Below are 21,144 nucleotides of genomic sequence, written 5' to 3'. Positions count from 1 at the left end.
AGACTATTTGCATTACTGGAAATCATAGAAGATTAGGGTTGGAAGGGGCCTCAGGAGGTCATCTAGTCCAACCCCCTGCTCAAAGCAGGACCAACCCCAACTAAATCATCTCAGTCAGGGCTTTGTCAAACTGCAGCTTAAAAACCTTTAAGGATGGAGATTCCACCACCTCACTGGTAATCCACTCCAGTGCTTCACCACCCTCCTAGTGAAAAACTTTTTCCTAATATCCAACCTAGACCTCCCCCATTGCAACTTGAGACCATTGCTCCTAGTTCTGCCATCTACTACCACTGAAAACAGCCTAGTTCCATCCTCTTTAGAAGATAAGTCCTATTATATTTACTAATTAAAAACTTGCAAGAGACTCAACCAACATAAACATTCACAATCTGCTTGGAAGAGAGAGAGACTAAATCAAATAAGTTGCATCATGAGCATTGATATAAGTTATGCCTGCTTCAGCTGCTCTTGTCCTGTTTGCCTGTCCATTGCAAATTGCTGTTATAGGCCTGCGTACAATTAATTTAGTGGTGCACTGGTTGGTGACTGTGCTAGGTTTTCCCATCCTGGCAATTTGGGTTCAGAATCCTGCGTTAGGACACAGGTCAGCGTGAAATCTGACCTCCTAGTTCCTTGTGCAAATCTGTATGTATTACAAAGTCATTATACAACTTGACACAAGCTGCATACATACAAGACAGTATCTATTGATGAGGAAAGATTCCTCATGGAAAGAGAAAAAACCCTGTATCTTTCTTCATGGTTTCTCATAAAAAAATCAGTTTATTTCTGTAAAGACTAAAGAGGCTGTTTCTCCCTTCAAATGTCCCCATCAGTTACCTTCAGCTGGTAGTGTCCAGGAGTTTCATGACTAGCAGACCCTGTTTAGAAAACAATGTAGCATGTGCCTGTCTTTGACTTGTTAAGTTTAATGGGCACCTAATAATTGCTCAGTCTTTTCTAAAATGTCTATTTAAAACATGCAAGTTAATGCATAGGAACATAACAATGGGTCAAATCAATGGTCCATTTAGCCCAGTATCCTGTCTTCTGACGGTGGCCAGTGCCACATGCTTAAGAGGGAATGAACAGAATGGGGCAGTTACTGAGTGATTAATCCCAAGCTGTCATCAAGTTTCAACTTTGGGTAATCAGAGGTTTAGGGACACCTGGAGCATGGGGTTGTCGCTGACCATCTTGGCTAATAGGCACTGCTGGACCTATCCTTCATGAACTTATCTAATTCTTTTTTGAACCCAGGTATACTTTTGGCTCTCACAACATCAGCTGGTAATGAATTCCACAGGTTCACTGTGTGTTATGTGAAATGTATTTCCTGATGTTAGTTTTAAACCTACTGCCTATTAATTTAACTGGGTGACCCCTTGGCTCTTGTGTTATGTGAAAGGCTAAATCATGCTTCCCTATTCACTTTCTCCACACCATTCATGATTTTATTGACCTCTATCATATGCGTCTGTCATCTCTCTTCTAAGATGAACAGTCCCACTGTCTTTAATCTCTCCTCATATGGAATCTTTCATACTCTTTATCATTTGTTGCCCTTCTTTATCATTTTTTCAGTTCTAATACATCTTTTTGAGATGGGACGACTGAAACTGCACACAGTATTTAAGTATTTTTAATTGCTTTAATGTACTTAAAAACTAATAGCAAAATAATTTTTTGTGTCTTTTGCTAGTTGCTCTCAGCAGTCTGAATTGCAAGAGATGGACACTAGAGAACCTGCAAGATCAGGCCCAGAGTCACATTGAGGGAGCCTGAAAAATCAGTTGGGGTATTTTAATATTTCTAGTTAGGGTTGGGCAAATCTTTCAAAATGGGGAGGTCTGGGTGAAGAGGACCCCACAGCTCAGGCGCATAATGAACTTTTTGGATGGCATTTTAGTCCTCCTGGTAACCATGCTCTTTCTGTACCACCACCCAAACTTGGATCCCTCTTTTTCCTGACCCTTTCCTGCTGTCTGAGTATCCCCCATTCTCCACTTGACCCTTTTCCTGTCAGATGCCTGCACATCTTCCACCCTGGCAACCAGAGAGAAGCTCTCATGTTTTCTCTGCCTCCAAAACCTTTCATCTTTTCCTGATCCAAAATCTGATTGGGCCCAAGAGGTCCACTAATGTTTGCTAAGATCTCACTATGGATGTCGTGGGACTCTTAGCATCTTTGTCAGTCTTAGCTAGTCAGAGCATGAGCTCAGAGGTGCTCCAGGCATTGCACAAGACTTGAAAATGGCATTGGTCCTTCTCTGAGAAATTTACCATACAAACAGGTATGTAACTTCTAATGCGTTTGGAGGTGAATATGCTTTTCCTATGCTATGGTGATCCATGAGATAATAATTGTGGTGGTCTCCTGAAACATGTCAATGGAAAGACTTTCCTTTATGTGTTAGTAACAATAATGTTGTTTTTGGAAGTCACTGTCTCTGGGAAGGAAGGCACCTGTAGTTAACTTTATCTGTTCCTGTGTAAATAAGGCCCCTTAGCATTCCCAACTCACAGTTCAGAGGGGTCATGGCATTATGTACTGTACTTTCTTATTTTATAAATATTATTTTACTTTAGTGCTGATGGGAAAACCTTGAATTTATCTGGCACTTTTTCATCACCAAGCTCATACAAAGAACTGAGATTCCGAGTACATTAATAAAGGCCCCGGGCCAGGCAAGTATCGTTGCTACACTTTGAGAAATGCTGTGAGTTGGTGTCCAGTGTGGTAGGGAGTGGAGGGTGATAAAGGCAATTAACTTGGAGATCGTGAATAAAAAACACCATACTTTTTTCTAGTGCATTCTTGTGATGCTTCCTGGATTTCACTTGATGAGACCATAGTTAGCAACCTGGTGTTGGACATAGTACTATTCTCTGTGTTAGTTGACGAACAATGGTCGCTTTGTAAAAGAAGTGTGTAAACTTGATGTTTTCTGTTCCTATTCTGGGTTTTTCTGGACTTTTCTGCTTCTCTGGTAGGCCCTAGTAGCCTACGTGCTGTCTGAAAGCTCTGTTAGCAACTCTTACGTACATTGGACTTTATCAGTTAGATCACCAGCTTTTAGAGTTGCCTCTGGATTCCTAAGAATGCTTCAGTCACTGTAGCCTTGCTTTCACCATCCCCTGCCTTCAACTGAGCAAATGGATCTGAACTCCCTGTGCTCTGTGGGATCTGCTAGGCATCTGGCTTTTATGCTGTTACTCGGTGTCTGGACTTATTTTTTATTTTGTTTGTGTTTTTGATAATGTGACCCTGGGAAATGGTAGCCCTTAGCCTGCAAAGGACAACCATTGGGGTTTGGCCTTGAGCTCCTCTGGCCTTGGTGACACTAAGAAATGGCTCAAGGAAGCAGAACACAGTCCAGAGAGTGAGTTACAGAATATTGCTTTCCTTACAGCAGCCATTTTAGAATCTCTTATGAACTCACTCCCCATTATGGAGGTGTCTAATCTCATACTCTTGTTTTATGTTTATATGTAGCTAGGATTTTTTAAATAGGCTAGGACAGCAGTAGCCAAACTTAATGAACTCCTGAGACCTCCCTCCCTGCTGGGCAGAATCGTCTAGCCGCACCATCCTGCCACAGGGCAGATGCGCCGAGCTCCCCACCCCAGTCTGGCAGGCAGAGAATGGGGGAGGATTGTAGGGGGCTCCGCAGGCCTCACTTAACTGTAAAAGAGCCACATGCGGCTCATGAGCCACAGTTTGGCCACCCTGGGCTATGATCTTCCACCCTTGAATTATATGAGCTTGTTCTTTGCTGACCCTAATGATCCCCAGTATTTCCATGGTGGTCGTCCCGTCCCGTCCCGTCCCGTCCCCCCCACCCCACCCCCAAGTATTTGAAAGTCTTGGTTTTTCCATTTTCAAGCTTTTATTCCCTTCTCTCACCCATCACTATAGCCTCCAAAAAGCAGCTTGTATGTGCACTCAGTCTGGATACCATCTCATTATGTTGCTACTAAATAAATAGGCATGGAAAAATGGATTGGCATGATTGTTTTAAAAAAATTACATAGCACTTGCTATAAATAGCACTCTGCAAATGTTGTTTAATTAATTAATGGCCAGTGTGATGCCATTTTATTCAAACAGCAAGAGGCACACTTTTACCCCCCCAAAAAAAAGCTTCTGTTTTGCTGGGCTTAACAGGTGCAAAGTTCAGAAGATGGAAGAGTTTCTCCAAAGGTGAGTGTTTAAAGTGGAGCCCAACATATGCTAGGCAGAGCTTCAATCCCATAAAATCACAGTTCTGAGCCATGAGAGCATCTCCCTTACCCACTGATAAGGTAGAAGAATCCGTGTGAGCTGCAGGTCACATTCTTATGTCACTGTGGAATGAGGGGCCCCCCTCTGATTCCAATTACCATCTGTCTCCCTGAAAATATTTTCTGATTTTCTCCTTTCTGCTTCTCCAATATTTTTGGAGTCTTTCCTTGGGCTGCCTGCCTCTGTGAGCTTCCCACAAGTTACAAACCAAGGGAAAGTAACAATCCTATAAAGAAGAGAGGAAGAGTGGTCCAGTTCTATACACAGCTGGATTCCTGTACTGACTTCAGAACCCAGACGAGGCTTGCCGTTCTCAGCTACACATGCTGCAGGGCAAATGCTAGTTGAAACCATGCTAGTAATGATTGTCTCAATGGTTTGCAGAGTCCCAGCACAGATTACCTGGCTAGTGTGGACTGGGATTTTTTTCCCTGAGCGAGAAAGTAGCTGTGTTGTGCAGTCAGTGGATTGTCCCCATCCCAGGTGCTGATGACCAGCCTATCAGTAAAGCAGGGTTATATAACAATGTTCTCCAGAACAAATTACAGTTCATAGTAGTCATGGTGAAACTGCCAGAACCCTAGGGCCTAGATATGTTCTTTGTTACCGTGGAGATAAGTGACTTAGAAACCTATAAAATTGAAATTCTCTGCCCTTGAGCTTTCCCAGACATCAAAGTCTCTGTATGGGTTGCAAGTCCAAGTAGGAATATTTGGCTTGGCTACAGGATATCCAGTTAGCACTTTTCCTGTCTTACCAGACTAACAATTGAACCTGGCGATATGCAGTAGTGCTACAAGGGTTACTGTAGAATTTGGGGGAGACTTGCTGTTCTGCCTAGTGTAGTTGCAACTGCACCATTTCTTTCTATATAACAGCGCCCTAGTCCAGAGTACTCTGCTGTTTATAGTTGGCTTGCGGCTTGATCCTCGAGTTCAAATTTGTTTCAGATGAACTAGAAGCTGTGTAAACACATGGTTCCTGACACTTTTGTATCTTTAGACACTCTCATTAGGGTGGCAGGTGCTAAATAGAAGATCGAGCTTCCAAATAGTTACAGTATCTAGAGATTATCCTCAGAGGTGGTTAAATGAATGTTCTGTATTGGGAGGTTAAGGTTAGGGGTTTTTGAGAAGGGCTGTGTTAAAGTTACAATTTAATTGAGTTTCCATGAATATTATTGTAGGTATTTGCATATTTTTGGCACCGCTACGCTGTATTACACTTGAAATAAAAATAGTTCAGTTCAATAGGATACTTCTTTACCTGCTATTCCCAAACCATTAGGTTGCAGATTAAAAAACTCTTGTGGGGTTGTGTAGCATTCATTCAGACCCACATATGTAAATTTCCCATTCTTGGGTTAAAAACAATCACAAGATTTACAAAGGGAGGTAATATTTATATTTATGAGAGTACACATTTCTAATAGCTATAGTCTAATGAAATGTTGGCTTGGCTTCTAAGATTTTACTAGCATATTTTCATGCCTGTACTCAATTCTTTTTATTAAAGTAGCCAGGCCAGCATTAAGAGTGAGAGAACAAGGCAATTTCACAACTTGTCTTATGTCTGGCTTCATCCAGGTTTATATTTATACTTCCTGGCTGTGCTGTGTATGGTAAACTTATTGTGTTTGACTCCTGTTATTGTTAGCTTAAAAAATATTGAAACCAAACCATTCATTTGTAAAACTGTTGTGAAAACATAACCGGTTTTATTTGTAACCATTAGCAGAACTACTTGTTCCTGTGTGTATATCTGAATACATAAGGCAGGATGAGTAAAGTGTTTTTTAGAAGGGAAGCAAATCCTCAAACTTCAGATCATGAGTCAAGCATTAACTGATGCATCTGGGTGGGTTAGGAGGAAGCTTCTGTGCTGGGTAAATATTCCATAATTGCAAATTATGGGTGGGGGGGAGAGTTACACCAGATCAGGCCCTTGGTTTATGCAGTGCAGTATTTTGCCTCCAAAAGTGGTCACTAACAGCTGCTACAGAGGAAGGTGTAACTCTTCCTATGAGTATTAAAGCCACTATCCTTAAACCTTGAGAGGTAAGTCTGCACCAGCTTTTCCGTTCTGTACCTATATTTGAAGACTTTATAACTCTGCCATAAAATATTTGCTTCAACTTGAAACTTGTTATGCATAGTCTTAGTCCAGACGTGTGTGTAGTTTACGTTTTAAAACAATTCTGTCTTTCTCCTCCACCTTTTTTGGCACCAGCTCCAACACAACAGAACTTTTTAAAAGGAGTACAAAAAGAAGCTTCTAAATTTAATTAAAATAAAGATTTGAAGCATTTTTTGTCATTCTAATATGATATAATGAACCTGTGCAAAACTAAGGTTTTATACAAAATGTGTAAAACATCCAGTTTTATAGATATATAAATGTAGGGTTATTGCAAAAGGATTAGTGTCTAATAGTCTTTTATATTGCAACTTGAACATTTTTAGTCAATTTCTTTGAGAAGAAAATCCATTTTTAAAATCAACAATATTTAATCTGTGATTTACTTGTTAAATGCTACCACTTCACAGTATATTTTGGTGTTTGGTCCTTGAACGTGCAGAATAATTCACCACTCATTAGAGTTATAGTAGCCATAACTTCATTCTGTAGGGCTTATCCAAGCACTTCTAACCATTTTGCATGAATAATCTCAGGTCAAAGATGGCCATGGGTGCGTGCAAAGTTCAGTTAGATTCTGGTTGGCTCTTTTTGAGTTGCAAAGAATGTCAGGAGGGGGAAGTACTGTGGGTAATCTGGAGTTCTGTCCTAAACGCTCAAATGAGCATGTCCTCCACAAGGAGAGAAATGGGCTAATTTTGAAGGAAAAGTCAGATGAGAAATCAAGAAGTGAAAATTATACACTGTGCATGCAAGTTTCCACTAGTAATTTTAAATCCCTGCTGACCTAAATGGAAATTATGGCTACTCAGCACCTGTGAAAATCTGCCCACAAATACAAACTACAGAAATCGAAAACACTGTAATAAACACATTTGTATTTAGTTGTTGTTACACACACAAGTCCACAGCATTTATTTAATGGAGTGTGTGATCAGAGGTTTTCTTCATTTTATTTCTAACAAATATTTATTTTCTCATTTAATACATTATTGTTGACATGATGCACAAGTGGGAAGTTCAAAGTTGTGGTTCCCACAGCAACCGTAACTCAACCGTGTGTGTGTGTGTGTGTGTGTGTGTGTGTGTGTGTTAATGTACATAAAACAGAGAAGTTATTGCCTTATGCAGTAAAAGGGAAAACTACATATACCAGTGGGAAGGGAGAGCAATGTAATGTTTCTGTAGGATGATGGCTTTGAATTGTTTTACTCTTGTGTGCGTAACATTGTACGGTAATAGTGCGCTAACCTGGTCTTTGGCATTGAGTTGCATAGATCATAGCCAAAAACAAACCATTTTAAGCTGTCAACACTGGATTCAAATTTTTTCCTCTTACGTTTTTTCTTCTAGTTATAAATATTCTTCATAAAGTCCAGAATGAGAGAATCTTGCCTTCAATCCATACATTTTATTAGCATAATGTGAATTGCACCCTGTGAATTATATAAAATCCACATGGCGAGATGATCTAGTTCTTTTTTCTTTTTTTCTTTGTCTGCAAAGGGTTAAGTGTATGTTTGCTTTGTGCAGAGATAGAAAAAGTCGTTGAATGGCTCCCTACCCTAGGCAGCAAACACATTGGCTAAGGGTGAGGGCGGTTCTCCTGTTAGAGTTGTTTCCCGACCTGGATTTCTGAGGAACTGGAGCCTTTAATTTCTCTTAATTGTCTTGGCTGTAGTCAAAACACATTTGTATAATTCTTGAAAACCTCCCTAATTGTGAAAGGAGACTCCTTTCCTTTCTGCTTTATTTGTCAAGCCTTTGTGTAGAGTAAAATGTTTGTACAGGCAGTCTTCCGACTGCCTAGCATGGATCGACATGAAGGGTCCATGTTGTTTATTTGTGTTCCAGCTATGTTGACACAGTATTGCAGGAGGAAGGGGTTTTATTGATTGTTTCAGTCCCTGAACTAAGCAGCCCTAAAACAGGGCTTCTCCCTCGCTCTCTAGAATATACAGTATTTTAAATGTCTGTGTGCACATGGTTTATGATTTTCTCTTAATCTGTTTTTATAAATTATAAATACTTTGAAATCTTTTAATTTCACTTAACATTCTACCAGTAGTTTAATGTTTTACTATTTTATCTACTCAATTGACACCGAACATATCTGTCCAAATCATACCAATATTAGGGAATCCTTCCAAACTCATATATATTTTCTGACTCTGTGACACTGTGCTGCTAACACTATTATTTCATAAGGAAGCAGGAAATAAGGGCCAATAAATGCAAATATTTTATGATGCTTAAACATTCAGATTAGGTTACTGATTGATAGGTGGATTGTCTCTCGTTAATTGCATTTGGTGTTAGTGTACTTGAGAAGAAGCCCTTTTCTCTGCTTGCTTGTGTCTAGCGAATATTTTTGACAGTGTTGATCTATTTTGTCTGCAGGTGAGGCACAGGAAAGTAATTTAAATAATGTGAAAGGTCCATAAGCTTGAAATTCACTGTGTAGACTCTGCCCCATCTGTCCCCTCTGCCGGGCCTCAGCTGCATGAAGAAATGTCAGTTTTGAATCCATAATCAGAAAATTTTATAAAATACATTGTCTCCTGTGCCTTCAGAGACACTCTGGCCTACTAGTTAAATATTTATTCACCACTGAAACAACAGGTTTGAATCCCAGCACCATCTACTCCACCTTCCCATCTTCTGAGGGAAATAAATTAGGCACTGTGCAGTTCACATTTTTCAGATGGGGCTTGCAAGATCCAGGAGGGCCCTTTTTATAAGACTAGGTTTTATCCTGGTGTCTTTGCCACATGAAGGGGCTGGCAAACTCTCCTGGCTCCATGATGTCCTGTCAATGCTGGATGATGCCCCCAGAACTTTCCACTGAGGAGAGGGAATCCACCTCATCTGATTGCTAGATCCTGCAATGCTGGGCATTTTTAAGCACAAAAGAGAGATGGACCTGGCTGCATTAGCGGGCAGTTCTGGGGTGGGGGAAGAACAATGTAGCAAGGAGTGGCTGTATCCTTCAGCCCCTTTTGGAGGGATGGGCCAGGGAGTGCTTCACAATCCGAATCCTGTTTAGGTCCGTGAGAGGAGAGGTGAAATGGTGGGGATGAGGTCACCCAACTGCTCAATAAAGGCTTATGCACACCTTGCTTGAAGGGTTTGTGTTGTAAAAATAACAAAGTTAATTAACCTTTTTTATTGTGGCAAGGCTTAGTGGCCAGCTACTGTACTAGGTGCTGGTACGAGCACATGCTAAACAGCAGTCCCTTTCCCAAATAAATGCCTAATAAAATGAGAGTTGCTCTGTCTGCCCTTCTTTCTTCAGGGCTGTTGATAGAAGCGTGAACAGCATTTACTTACTACCAGTTTGTATTAATGCTCCTTCTTCCCTTCTGCTTCAAAACAGCTAACTATATATTTAGAGAAATCTCCAGAGCTGAGAACTTAAATCAGTTTTTGCTTTATGAATATTTGCAGCCAAGCTTATAAGCCATAAAAATAAGCTCAGGAATTTGGATTCCTGGTTTCCTTTACAAATATAAAAACCTTGTGTGGCATATTCTAAAATACATGCCAGGTGTGTTCATTGTCCTTAACAGTCACTGTGTGTTCTGTGTTTGGGCTTGTTCTGTCAAAATGACTTGCCTGATCCATGAAGTTCTTGCTGCAATGAGCATTAGTCTTTTAGAATCTCTTGAGAACTTTGTAGTTCAAACCCTGTTGCTTCATAAGAGTGTCACCGAGTTCAAGGCCAGAAGGGACCACTCTTGTATATCACTGGCCACCTACAGCGGTATGCATGTGCACGTACACACTAGGGAAATAGCCTTGCCTTGCCTCTTCTTGACCGGACCTAGCCAATATATGCTGAGGTTTGGGTTTTTTCCTTTTCTATAGCTCTCTCGAGATTTCTAGCATGGGCAGGAATTGAAAAGGTGATAATCTTCCTCCCTAGTTACCTTGCGGGGATGCCGATGCTGCAGTTGGAGATGTGACTGAGGCGTGGGCTGGCATACTCGCACTAGCTCTATTCTAGCAAGGCTTAAAAATAGCAATGAAGAGAGAGCAGCAGGGGCTTCAGGGAGGGCTGTAGAAGCACAGCTGAGACCCTGGGTAGGTTGCTAGCTATGGCTGCCACATCTTCATTGCTATCATTCGCTGTGCCAGTGAGGTTAGAACTAGTGTGAGTATGCCAGCCTGTAGGATTGCGGAGTACACCTATGGAATTATGTGATGCCTCTTTGTGTGGTGGGTAGTGGGGGCATGTATAGAAAGAGCCAAAGCTGCAGAAATGCAGCACAGAACTCTCTTGATGATTGTGGCTTACTCCACAATGCACTATCCTAAGTGTACAAAACATTCACTCAACATAGAATCATAGAATATTAGGGTTGGAAGGGACTTCAGGAGGTATCTAGTCCAACCCCCTGCTCAAAGCAGGACCAACCCCAACTAAATCATCCCAGCCAGGGCTGAGTCAAGCCAAGCCATAAAAACCTCCAAGGATGGAGATTCCACCACCTCCCTAGCTAACCCGTTTCAGTGCTTCACCACCCTCCTAGTGAAAAAGTTTTTCCTAATATGCAACCTAGACCTCCCCTACTGCAACTTGACAGAACAAGGAGCAATGGTCTCATCTACTACTATTGAGAACAGCCTAGCTCCATCCTCCCTGGAACCCTCTTTCAGATAGTTAAAGGCTGCTATCAAATTCCCCCACCCCTTCATTCTTCTCTTTTGCAGACTAAACAAGCCTAGTTCTCTCAGCCTCTCCTCATAAGCCTTGTGCTCCAGCCCCCTAATAATTTTTGTTGCCCTCTGCTGGGCTCTCTCCAACTTGTCCACATCCTTTTTGTAGTGGGGGGGCCCAAAACTGGACACACTACTCCAAATGCTGCCTCACCAATGCCGAATATGCTGGCCTTGGTTGAAAATGCCCAAGTATATGCTTTCCATCTCTACACAGAAATCCCATCAGAATGGCTGCCTGCTGCAACTTGAATGCTTGCTGTAGGTGACTGGGGCTAGGACTTTTGCAGATATGCGACACACACATGCAGGTGAGAGCACAGTGTGATCAGTGCTGATGCTGTTGAGATAGCTTAAGTTACTTCCCTCTGTTCATCTTGAGCATTTTCACACTATATCATGTGATGGAACTCTTGCTCTGGACTCCTCCTGCTTTAGGATAGACCACACCTCCATCTGGGCGACTAGGCTAATGCGGCACAGAATCTGCATAGTGGCATTTTACTGTACATTCCTTGGCATGTGTACGCCACTAGAAAGGAGATCTAGATTCAGATCCCACTGTGCCACTGACTTCCTGTATGGTCTAGGACAAATCACATCTCTGTGCCTCCGTTCCTCTGGATCAGTGTTTCTCAACCTTTTAAGTAGCAAGTACCCCCTAACTTCTGAAAATTTTAATAAGTACTCCAACACTCAATTTTCCACTCTGAGAAACGCAACCTTTTTCCCCTTTACCGCTGGATGACTGTATTTCTTGTAAAGTGGGAGAGTTCTGAGTTCTTCAGTGCTGTGTGGCTGTGGCAGATCACAAAACCCCCTGCTGTTTCTCCCCTCCTTCCTCCATAGAGGAGCAAAGGACAGCGCCAGCCAATCACTATGGCCTGATGGCGGGGTCACGTGGTGGTCTCCTCACACAGGTGGGAACTTGTGAGGTCTGAGCAGGCACTAGCGGCCCACCAGAGTGGATAGCAGCGCTCCCCATGGCCATCCTTAGGGGGGTGCGGGCCTGGGGCAAATCACACTGTGTGGGTTGCCTGCCTCCCAGCTGGGACCGGACGGGAAGCAAGTGGCTGCCACTTGGCTTCCCCAGAAGTTGGCGGCTGCCACTCACCTCCTTTCACTGGGTTTTTCACCGCGTACCCCTGCCTGTGTCTTGCATACCCCCAGGGGTATGCATACCACAGGTTGGGAAACTATGCTATCTCTCCCCTATCTCATGAGGGTGTTCATTCTTAATCCATTATTGTTTTGTGAGGTGCTCCGGGACTAAGGTGAAGAACACTAGACAAGCGCCTGTAAATTAAACAGACTTCCTCTAATGTTACCTCATATCGCCTGTTTAACTTCTTCCTTATGTGCTTCTTATCATACATGCCCCTATGACCTTTGCTGTGCAATTCTAGTTGCTATTTTAAAAAGCATTTATTAAAATTCACATATTCTAAAGCGAGGTAACACTGTGATCATCTAGTCTGTATAACTCAGGCCATAGAAGTTCCCCAAAATCATTCCTAGTGCCAATCTTGATCCACCATGATGATTCATGTAAGTAGTTCCAATAGTTAATTACTCATTGTTAAAAATTTACTCGTTTTCAGTCTGTATTTATTCAACTTCCAGCCATTCTGTGTTAGATTAAAGACCCTGTTATTAAAAATTTGTTCCTCATGTAGATACTTAGACTGTAATCTAGTCAGCCTTTAACCTTTTCTTTCAACTAAACGTTTTCTAATACTTTAATTTATTCTTGTGGCTCTTCTCTGAACCCTCTGATTATCAACCTTCTTGAATTGTGGATACCAGAACTGGACACAGTATTCTAGCAGCAGTTGCATCAGTGCCAAATACAGAGGTAAAATAACCTTACTCCTACTGGAGATTCCCCTGTTTATGCATCCAAGAACGGTATTAGCCCTTTTGGCTACAGTGTTGCACTGGGAGCTCATGTTCTGCTGATTATCCACCATGACTCCCAAATCTTTTTCAGAGTCACTGCTTCCCAGGTTAGAGTCCCCCATCCTGTAAGTATGTGTTCTTAAACAAGTCCCAATTATTCACATTTTTCTAATTAAATTCTTCCTCTCAACTGATTTGGCTCATAATTGTTTTCAGCTTTATGAAATTGGCCCTTTTAAAGCACTAAGGATGTATATTACTGGTCTGGACTTTATTCTATTTGCATATCATAAATGCGATCAAGTCATGATCACTAAGGGTGTGTCTACACAGCAATAAAACACCTGTGACTGGCTGTCAGCTGATTCCGGTTTGTAAAATCCCAGCTTGTGGGGCTATAAAATTGCAGTGTAGATGTTTGGGGTCAAGCTGGAGCCTGGGCTCTGGGACCCCACCATGGGTGTTTATTGCAGTGTAGATATACCCTGACTTACCATCAATTTTTAGCTCTGTGATCAGTGTCTCTTGATCTGTCAAGACCAGATCTAATATAGAATTCCCCTGTGTTGGATGCAACACTTTTAGAGTTAGGAAATTGTCAGCTATAACATTTAGAATTCCAAGTACGTTTAACTACTGACTGCATGAGACATCCACTGCATGTTACACAAATTTAAGTCCTTCATGATTGTGCAGCTTTTTACCTTACAACTTACACATAGGTGTCTAAGGAGCTGGTCATCCTATTGCCTAATATGATTTGCTGGTCTACAGCAGATACCAGTAGATACCCTATCTTGTGCTTTATCTGGTAGGACATTGATCCATAAGCATTGATCCATATTTTTCTCATGCGTTATCCATGACTTGGAAACAGGTATGCCATTATTTGACATTTTTCCCCTCCTCTTGTGCCCACTCGATCCTTCCTAAATAGGTTATAACCATTGGTTTCAACATTCGAATCCTGGAAATCATTGCACCAGGTTTCAGTAATACCAGCTAGATCAATTTTATGTTAATAAATTAGCAATTACAATTCCTCTTAGAGTTTTATTTAAAAAAAAAAAGTCTGAAAATGTACTAAAGAGTTGATGAATGATTGGATAATCTATCATGGAGAACCACTTTAATTATCCAAAGCTTTAGTCTGAAAACACTTTGTTTGCTTTTATTTTTATTAATTATTTAAATAAAAATAGATGCCTATACAAGTCTCTAGTAACCTAAAGCATAATGAATACTACAATAAAATCCCATTAGCATTAAAACAGTCATTCACACAGGAACTCTGCCAGCCTGTCACCTACAAAAAAGCCTCTTTCCACCCAGGTTGATAAAAATCAATGATTTTTTTAAAAAAATCAAATTTTCAATTTTTTAATTTCAATTAAATTAAAATTATATTTGAAATTGATAGCTTATGTTAAGGCCTAAACTTATTATAATTAATTAAACTAATTTAAATTAAATGCAAAAATTGTGTTTAGCAGTACATGTTTGCTGCCAAAATTAAAGAAAGTCAGACCAATGAACTGGTGGAAGTCTCTGACTCAGCATCTTTGACACCAGAATTTGTTGAAATTCTAAACCAGTTTTTGAGAGCCATAACCTTTCCTGCAGGTGCAGAGAGAATATCTTCTTCATTTCAGTTTATTCAACTAGTTTACTTCAATGAGTTCATTCAAAGTTAAGAAACCAATTGGGAGTTGAAAAAGCAGGAAAGCTTGTTTTCCTCTTCCGTTCTATGAATAAAAACTAGGTGTGAGAGAATGAGAGCTGCTAAGTCTTGAAGGTCATGGTGACCAGAAACAATCAGTTCAGTCTACGAACTAAAGATAAGATTTATTTTGTTAACAAATCAATTAGCTTTAAATGCAAAACATGTTTTGATAAACTTTATTCTTATGTATCCAATGCATCTAAGGTAATTTTGTTTAATTAAAAAAAATAAAATCCAGTTTTTGTGCATTTTAAATTCAATTTCCATCCAAATGGAGCTAGACACCAATTGTAAGTAAAATATCAACTAATAAATAGGAAATGCATCATTCACCATTTTCTATCATAATACAAAATGGAAAAATTAAGAATCTGAATAAATGTAAGTTAAGCTATATAATTGCTTAAGTAAATGTTTATAGATCTACTGTATCCTTGTTAACAAAAATGAAGCATAAAGGCTGTATTTAGTTGCAAACCAACATGTTTTAATGGTTACCAACCAATGAGAATCAACATTTCATTAGGAAAAGAAGTAAAACATAAATGCATAGTGTGATTAAAATAGATTATTTAAATCAAGATTTCCTGCTTCCTGGTTTAAATCAAGATTAACATCTGAGAGTTAAATTGGATTCATTTAAATCAAAACTCCCTGTTTACATCCCCTTTGTCATTCTGGGATTTTAATGTTGTAAAGTCTGGTTTAGATTGTTGCTGATAAGTCTGTGTGATGTATCTTACTCTGAACCAGTATGTGTTGAGCTTAAAAATGGAATGGGGAGCTGTATACCTGGCTTCTAGTTTCTACAGGAAAAACACTACCTACTAAGAATGGTAAGGTATGAAAAAAACACAGACTTTCCTTTTTCATAAATGTCCACATTTGATGGTTATAGAATTGGTAGAGTGTTTTGGTGAGAGTTTGGGACTAAACTCTGGACTTTTCTGTTGATTTACTTCTGTTGCGAACATTTTCAATAAACGGCTGGTTTGAGGGTTTTTTTAGTGCTTGCCAGAATAGTTCATTTAGTACCAGTTCCTAGGTTGTTTGCTTACTTTTTAAGCATAGTTGTCCTTTTGATCTACAGTATTGCTCTATTTAATTATAAGCTCTGAATTAGCCCTCTGCCACAACATCTGTTGCTGGACCATGTTCTGAGTCTGGGGGCTGATAGGAATTATGCAAGCATGTCTTTTTGCAAGTTTACCAGTTTATTTTTATGCTTAGCCCAATATAAGGGATCACCTACAAGTTGTTTTTGTTTATTTGCCTACTTGACTTAATTACCGTTTCTGAATATCAAGTTTATATAATAAGCATTATTGCTGTAGAAGTGCAAAAACTTTGCTAATGTGGAAGGAAGTGAACCCATATTTCTGTATATTCAGTTGGAGTATCAACTTAACTTAACTGCTACTTAAAATGATGTGGGTGAACGACTCAATGTAAAAGATATCCAGCCTTCTTTCCCTGTCTTGCAACCACAATATGAAAAGCTTCATTGACTTTGATGGGAAATAGGGCTGCAGAGGTGGGAAAACACCTGTGCTTTTCTCTTTTTATACTTTGATAATTAACTAGGATTTTTTGTTTGCTTTTTCCCCCATAAATTCTAAAAGGAAGATGATTCACTGATGGCAAAAAATACTACAGTAGTTCTTCATCTAGAAAAAATAAAGTAATTATGCAAAGCATTCTGGTAGTTTATAGGCCTAATGCATTACCTACAAATCATTGCCTTCATCCTGAATTATTCTGAATTCTGTGGCTTTGAAGCCGGAATAATGAACTGGTGAATATTCTACAGTTCTATAGGAACCTAACTATTAAATTAGATGTAAAATTTCTTTTCACAGGTTGTTTTTTTTTCTTTTTTTCTTTTGCAAAGTTTCCAGTCTCTCAATGGTGGAAGCAATCACCCTGTTACTCTTTAAGTTTCTTATATGAGTCTTTTATAGCAGTAACCACACACCTGTGAAAGCACCAACGCTCCAGGGCTGCTCCATAATAACCAATGAACACTGGATTTGACAAGGTCTGAATAATCTATTAAACTGAAAGTTCAAATTAAGTATAATCAGTAGTATTCTTCTATGGTTATCAGGCTAAATTTCATTGGTAAACTTTATATATTATGTCACCTTAGTATTCTATGAGAGAATTATCTGCAAAATTCTTTTCTCTTCTGAAATTGGCATACAGGGATTTGGCACAGAAAAAATAAAAGAAATGGCTCGACTCGCTATTTTAAAAGGCCTACATAAGGGCTCTAGACTGTACAACTTGTGGTTTTCATATGTGTTCTTCCTTTAATACATCTGTAAAGTTCAAGTATCTGTATCTGAAGCCAATCTGTAACAAGTGCTCCATTTTCTTGACATTTGCAGTTTGTGCAGGAGCTTCAACACATGCCGTAACTACTCTTCCCAGTATCTTCACACATTCACAAATTACTCTGGATCCGGAGTTCCCACAGTGTGCAAGTATTGGCTTCATTCTTGCCATGCTTAATCCTGATATTTCCCTTCTAAGATGGGCCAAAACACCTCCATGAAAATATTTTTAAACATGAGATTTTTCCCTGGGGTTAGGGTGGGATTAAAATTACATTTTGGAGTAAATTAGATAATCGTCATAAAAAATGTTAAGACTTTTATAGTGAAAGCCAGAAGACCTATATGAGAAGAATCCAGGAAAACAGCCTATCTCCTGTTGCCTCTGGGTAGGATGACCAGATGTCCCAATTATATAGGGACAGCCCTTGATATTCAGGGCTTTGTCTTGTATAGGTGCCTATTACCCTGCACACCCATCCTGATTTTTTTTTTTTTTTTTTTTAACGCTTGCTGGTCATTCTACCTGCTATGTAGATGGGACTTAAGCTTGCCCCAGATCATGTGAAAGCCTTGGATGTGTCCAAGGTTTTAGTGCAGTTCAAGGGTATGTTTGAGGTTCCATCTGGTCTACAGAATGGAAGCCTTGTAATTGAGTTGATTATATCTGTAGTGTAGGCACAAACCATGTTGACTTCTGCCATATCCGTACAGAGCACAAACCAGGCTGACTGCATCCCTGCTTCTGCTACACATTCGCCTTCTGAACCCACACTTACATGGCGTGACTTTTGTGCCAATTGATTCACCATGTGCATGGGATTTTTTTCTTCCCACTTCTAGCTGGCAATGTGGAGGCAAAGCATGCTTACAAGCATAACAGGGTTTAGAAAATTCTGTCCAGCAAAATTTCAAGCCCTAGTGTGGGCAGGATCTTTTTGCTGCCAGTGCTAGTTTGCTAGCAGTGCTGCTTGGTTGCAAGAACTGCCATGTGAGCCCTGCGTTGTTTTACACCTGCAGATGTTCTTATCCCTTGAGTGTTTAATATTGAGTTAAGTGTTTGCAGGTGAAGTATTTTATCTGTTCAGGGAAGGGTTATGCAAATTGTGAGTGTAAATACAGCTTGACTCTTTCTGTATCTGTAGGTGGGTCCAGCACAAATATTTTGTCTTGACCACATAGTGGCTTTAAAAAAAAACATAAACAAAAAAACCCTCACACAAATCTGAGTGTGAAAATGCTCTGGATTTTAAGAATTTTAAACTGGGTAGGTTGATGGGTTTCAGTCACTTGACCCAGGGCCCTTCAGATGACCCGTGTGTGTATTTCACGAGTTTAAAAATAAGATCTAGTGAGGGGGTCCTGCACTTCCACTAAAAAGCTGCAGGCTAGTTATGTGATGGGTTTCTGTCCTGGGTGGAGTTGGTGAGGACAATAGCTGTCCCTTTGGCTGATTAGGGAGCTCCGTGTCCCTAAAGAACCCCGGGCCAGACAAGAGTGGGATAGGGAAAACTGACTGTGGCCATTTTTAGCAGAAATCCAAAATGAGCCTGTATGAGGCAGCTGCTAATGAGAGAGAATTACCTGGTCTGGTCACCCTAGACCACAGAAGAGTTCATATAAACATTTCTTTAGAGGGTGGCAGTGAGAACCAGTTCTACCAATGCCACCAAGTGCATCCTCAGACCAAAGACCAGAGCCAGTTCCCCTTGGCAAAACATCTGTTGACTCCAGTGAGAGTAGGGTCATGGCCTGATTGGATACTAGGGAATACAGTTGTAGTCCAAATGCATTTGTCACCCTACAATTAACTTTAATCCCCCACCCATGCTGCATCCCTCTCCTTAAATCTTGCCTCCTGCTATTTTATTCTCCACACTGGATCAAGTTGGTTTATATTTGGCTTATTACGCTTACTCTGGTAGAGTTGTTCTCAGACTTTCATTATAACAGTCGGAATTGATGGTCAGTGACTGTATTTTGAATGATGTAATTGCATTTGATTTGCTCCTCAATCTAACATTAATAGTAGGACTAAGTGTGAAAGTCTTATGCAAACCAGGGAAGTGGCCGAAATGTACCTTCCTTTGGCACTTTTCGGTTTTCTCAATGGCCCCGCAGTTCGTCACTCAGCTCTAGTTACGGCATTTGCTCTGGGCTATACTGCTGTGTGATTTCTGTTTCAAAACCCAAACTGCTCGTTAGAGTATTGTGAAGCACTGAGTAGTGGATAATTAAAAAAGCAAACCATGAAAACCTCAAGCAATAAGTCTTGTGGGTTCCCTTCTTGGGTTCTTTGGGGAGGAATGCTGAAGTATTTACATTGGATGCCCTTCTAGGTCCTGAAGCCTGTCAGTTTCTTCTCTTGTTCTTCCCCAGCAAAGATCATGACAGGTTGGTATAAAGCTAAGAAACCATTGAGAACATCCAATGAATGCTGAGGATGAAGTTAAAAGATCATTGCAAATAAATTCTTTGCTGCATCATCATGAGGAGCTTCCTTTTCAGTGAATTGTGAGAAGCTCCATCTAGTTTAGTGGAATCTACTCCATGTGATTGGTTATCCCAAGGTCTTGGATTCGATATTGCGAAGTCATAAAAGCACTTCTTGTGAGTCCCAGTATGCAGTACATAGAACATGTCCTAGAAGAATAAAACTGGGATTAAGAAGTAGAAAAATCTTCTTTAAACCTAGATTTAAATCAGAACAATGAGTTGTCAAGGTGAATGTGCTCCGGAGATAGAAGATGCCACTTCCATGCAGCAGCATGGGTGAAAGCCTGGTATTTGGAACTGGCTGATGGAGCTATCAGAAATCCAGTTCAGTTTCTGAGCCGGTGTCACTACAGACTAAGGGCTTGTCATCCCAGAGCAGCAGTGTGCCCTACAGGAGTGTGATTTTTCTAAAGCAAATGAACATGTTGTGCCCTTATTGGTATATGTAGACCCTGCTATGTGCATTAGATGTTCCGTGCTGTGCTTGAACATAATGGGGAACTGCTCGTGCACACAGAAAGGTCTTCACATCCTAACTAATGTGTTTTAGAAATCACACCCCTGTCATGCGCATTACTCCCACCATATAGAGTAGACAAGCCTGAAGCCCCGAAGCTAGGGGGGATGATGCTGTGCGATGAAGGAACTTGGGGGCCCTAGATCAGCAGACTGTCAACAAGGGCTCATGTGCTTTTCACTTTTATCTTTGCAGTTTGTCCACCTGCTTGTAAGTCACAAGGCTGCACCTCTGACGGTCAGTGCTGTCACAGCGAATGCCTAGGCAACTGCTCAGAGCCCAACAATCCTGAAAAGTGTGTGGCTTGCCGTAACTTTTTCCTTGATGGCAAGTGTGTGGAAACCTGCCCGGCCAAGTATTACCGCTTCGAGGGGTGGCGTTGCGTGACCTTCGGCTTCTGCCAGGAGCTGCACAACAAGTGCAAGAATGCCAGGGAATCGGGATGCCATGTTATCCATAACAACGAGTGTATTCATGAGTGTCCATCGGGATACATCATGAACTCCAGCAAGTAAGTGGTGTCTGTTTGTTTGTAACAAACCCAGTGTTGTTGCTTGTGTGTTACACAGAGACACACACACACACACGCTATAGAATAGTATTCATATTCTATATCTACATTGAAAAACAACTGAAGTGTTGTGTCTTATTGACTCATAGACTTTAAGGCCAGAAGGGACCATCATGATCATCTGGTCTGACCATCTACATGTGGCAGGTCACAGAACCTCACTCACTCTTGCAGTAGGCCCATAACCTCTGGCTGAGTTACTGAAGTTCTCAAATCTTGAGTTAGACTTCAGGTTACAGGAATCCACCATTTACTGTACTTCAAACCAGCAAGTGACCTGTGCCCCATGATACAGAGGAAGGCAAAAAATCCCCAGGGTCTCTGCCAATTTGACCTGGGGGACAATTCTTTCCCAGCCCCAAATATGGCGATCAGTTAGACCCAGAGACCCACCCACCAGATATCTGGGAAAGAATTCTCTGTAGTAACTTAGAGCCCTCCCCATCTAATGGGCCATCT

At 40.7% G+C, this 21,144-nt stretch overlaps 1 protein-coding gene across 3 annotated transcripts in view; it reads left to right on the top strand.

Moving 5' to 3' along the window:
- INSR (insulin receptor) overlaps positions 1-21,144 on the top strand; it is an 88,932-nt gene that overhangs the window by 32,802 nt on the left and 34,986 nt on the right. For all 3 annotated transcript variants that reach the window (XM_067561324.1, XM_067561340.1, XM_067561331.1), the window contains one exon: positions 20,310-20,625. In XM_067561324.1, the coding sequence (XP_067417425.1) occupies positions 20,310-20,625 (316 nt within the window). The remainder of the gene's footprint in view (positions 1-20,309; positions 20,626-21,144) is intronic.

Source organism: Emydura macquarii, unplaced genomic scaffold, assembly GCF_026122565.2.
Source record: "Emydura macquarii macquarii isolate MOO-44397 ecotype Brisbane River unplaced genomic scaffold, CSIRO-AGI_Emac_v2 contig_306, whole genome shotgun sequence".
In the NCBI taxonomy this organism is placed as follows: domain Eukaryota; kingdom Metazoa; phylum Chordata; order Testudines; family Chelidae; genus Emydura; species Emydura macquarii.
Note: the sequence above shows the minus strand (reverse complement) of the source record. Positions and strands in the feature narration are given on the sequence as shown.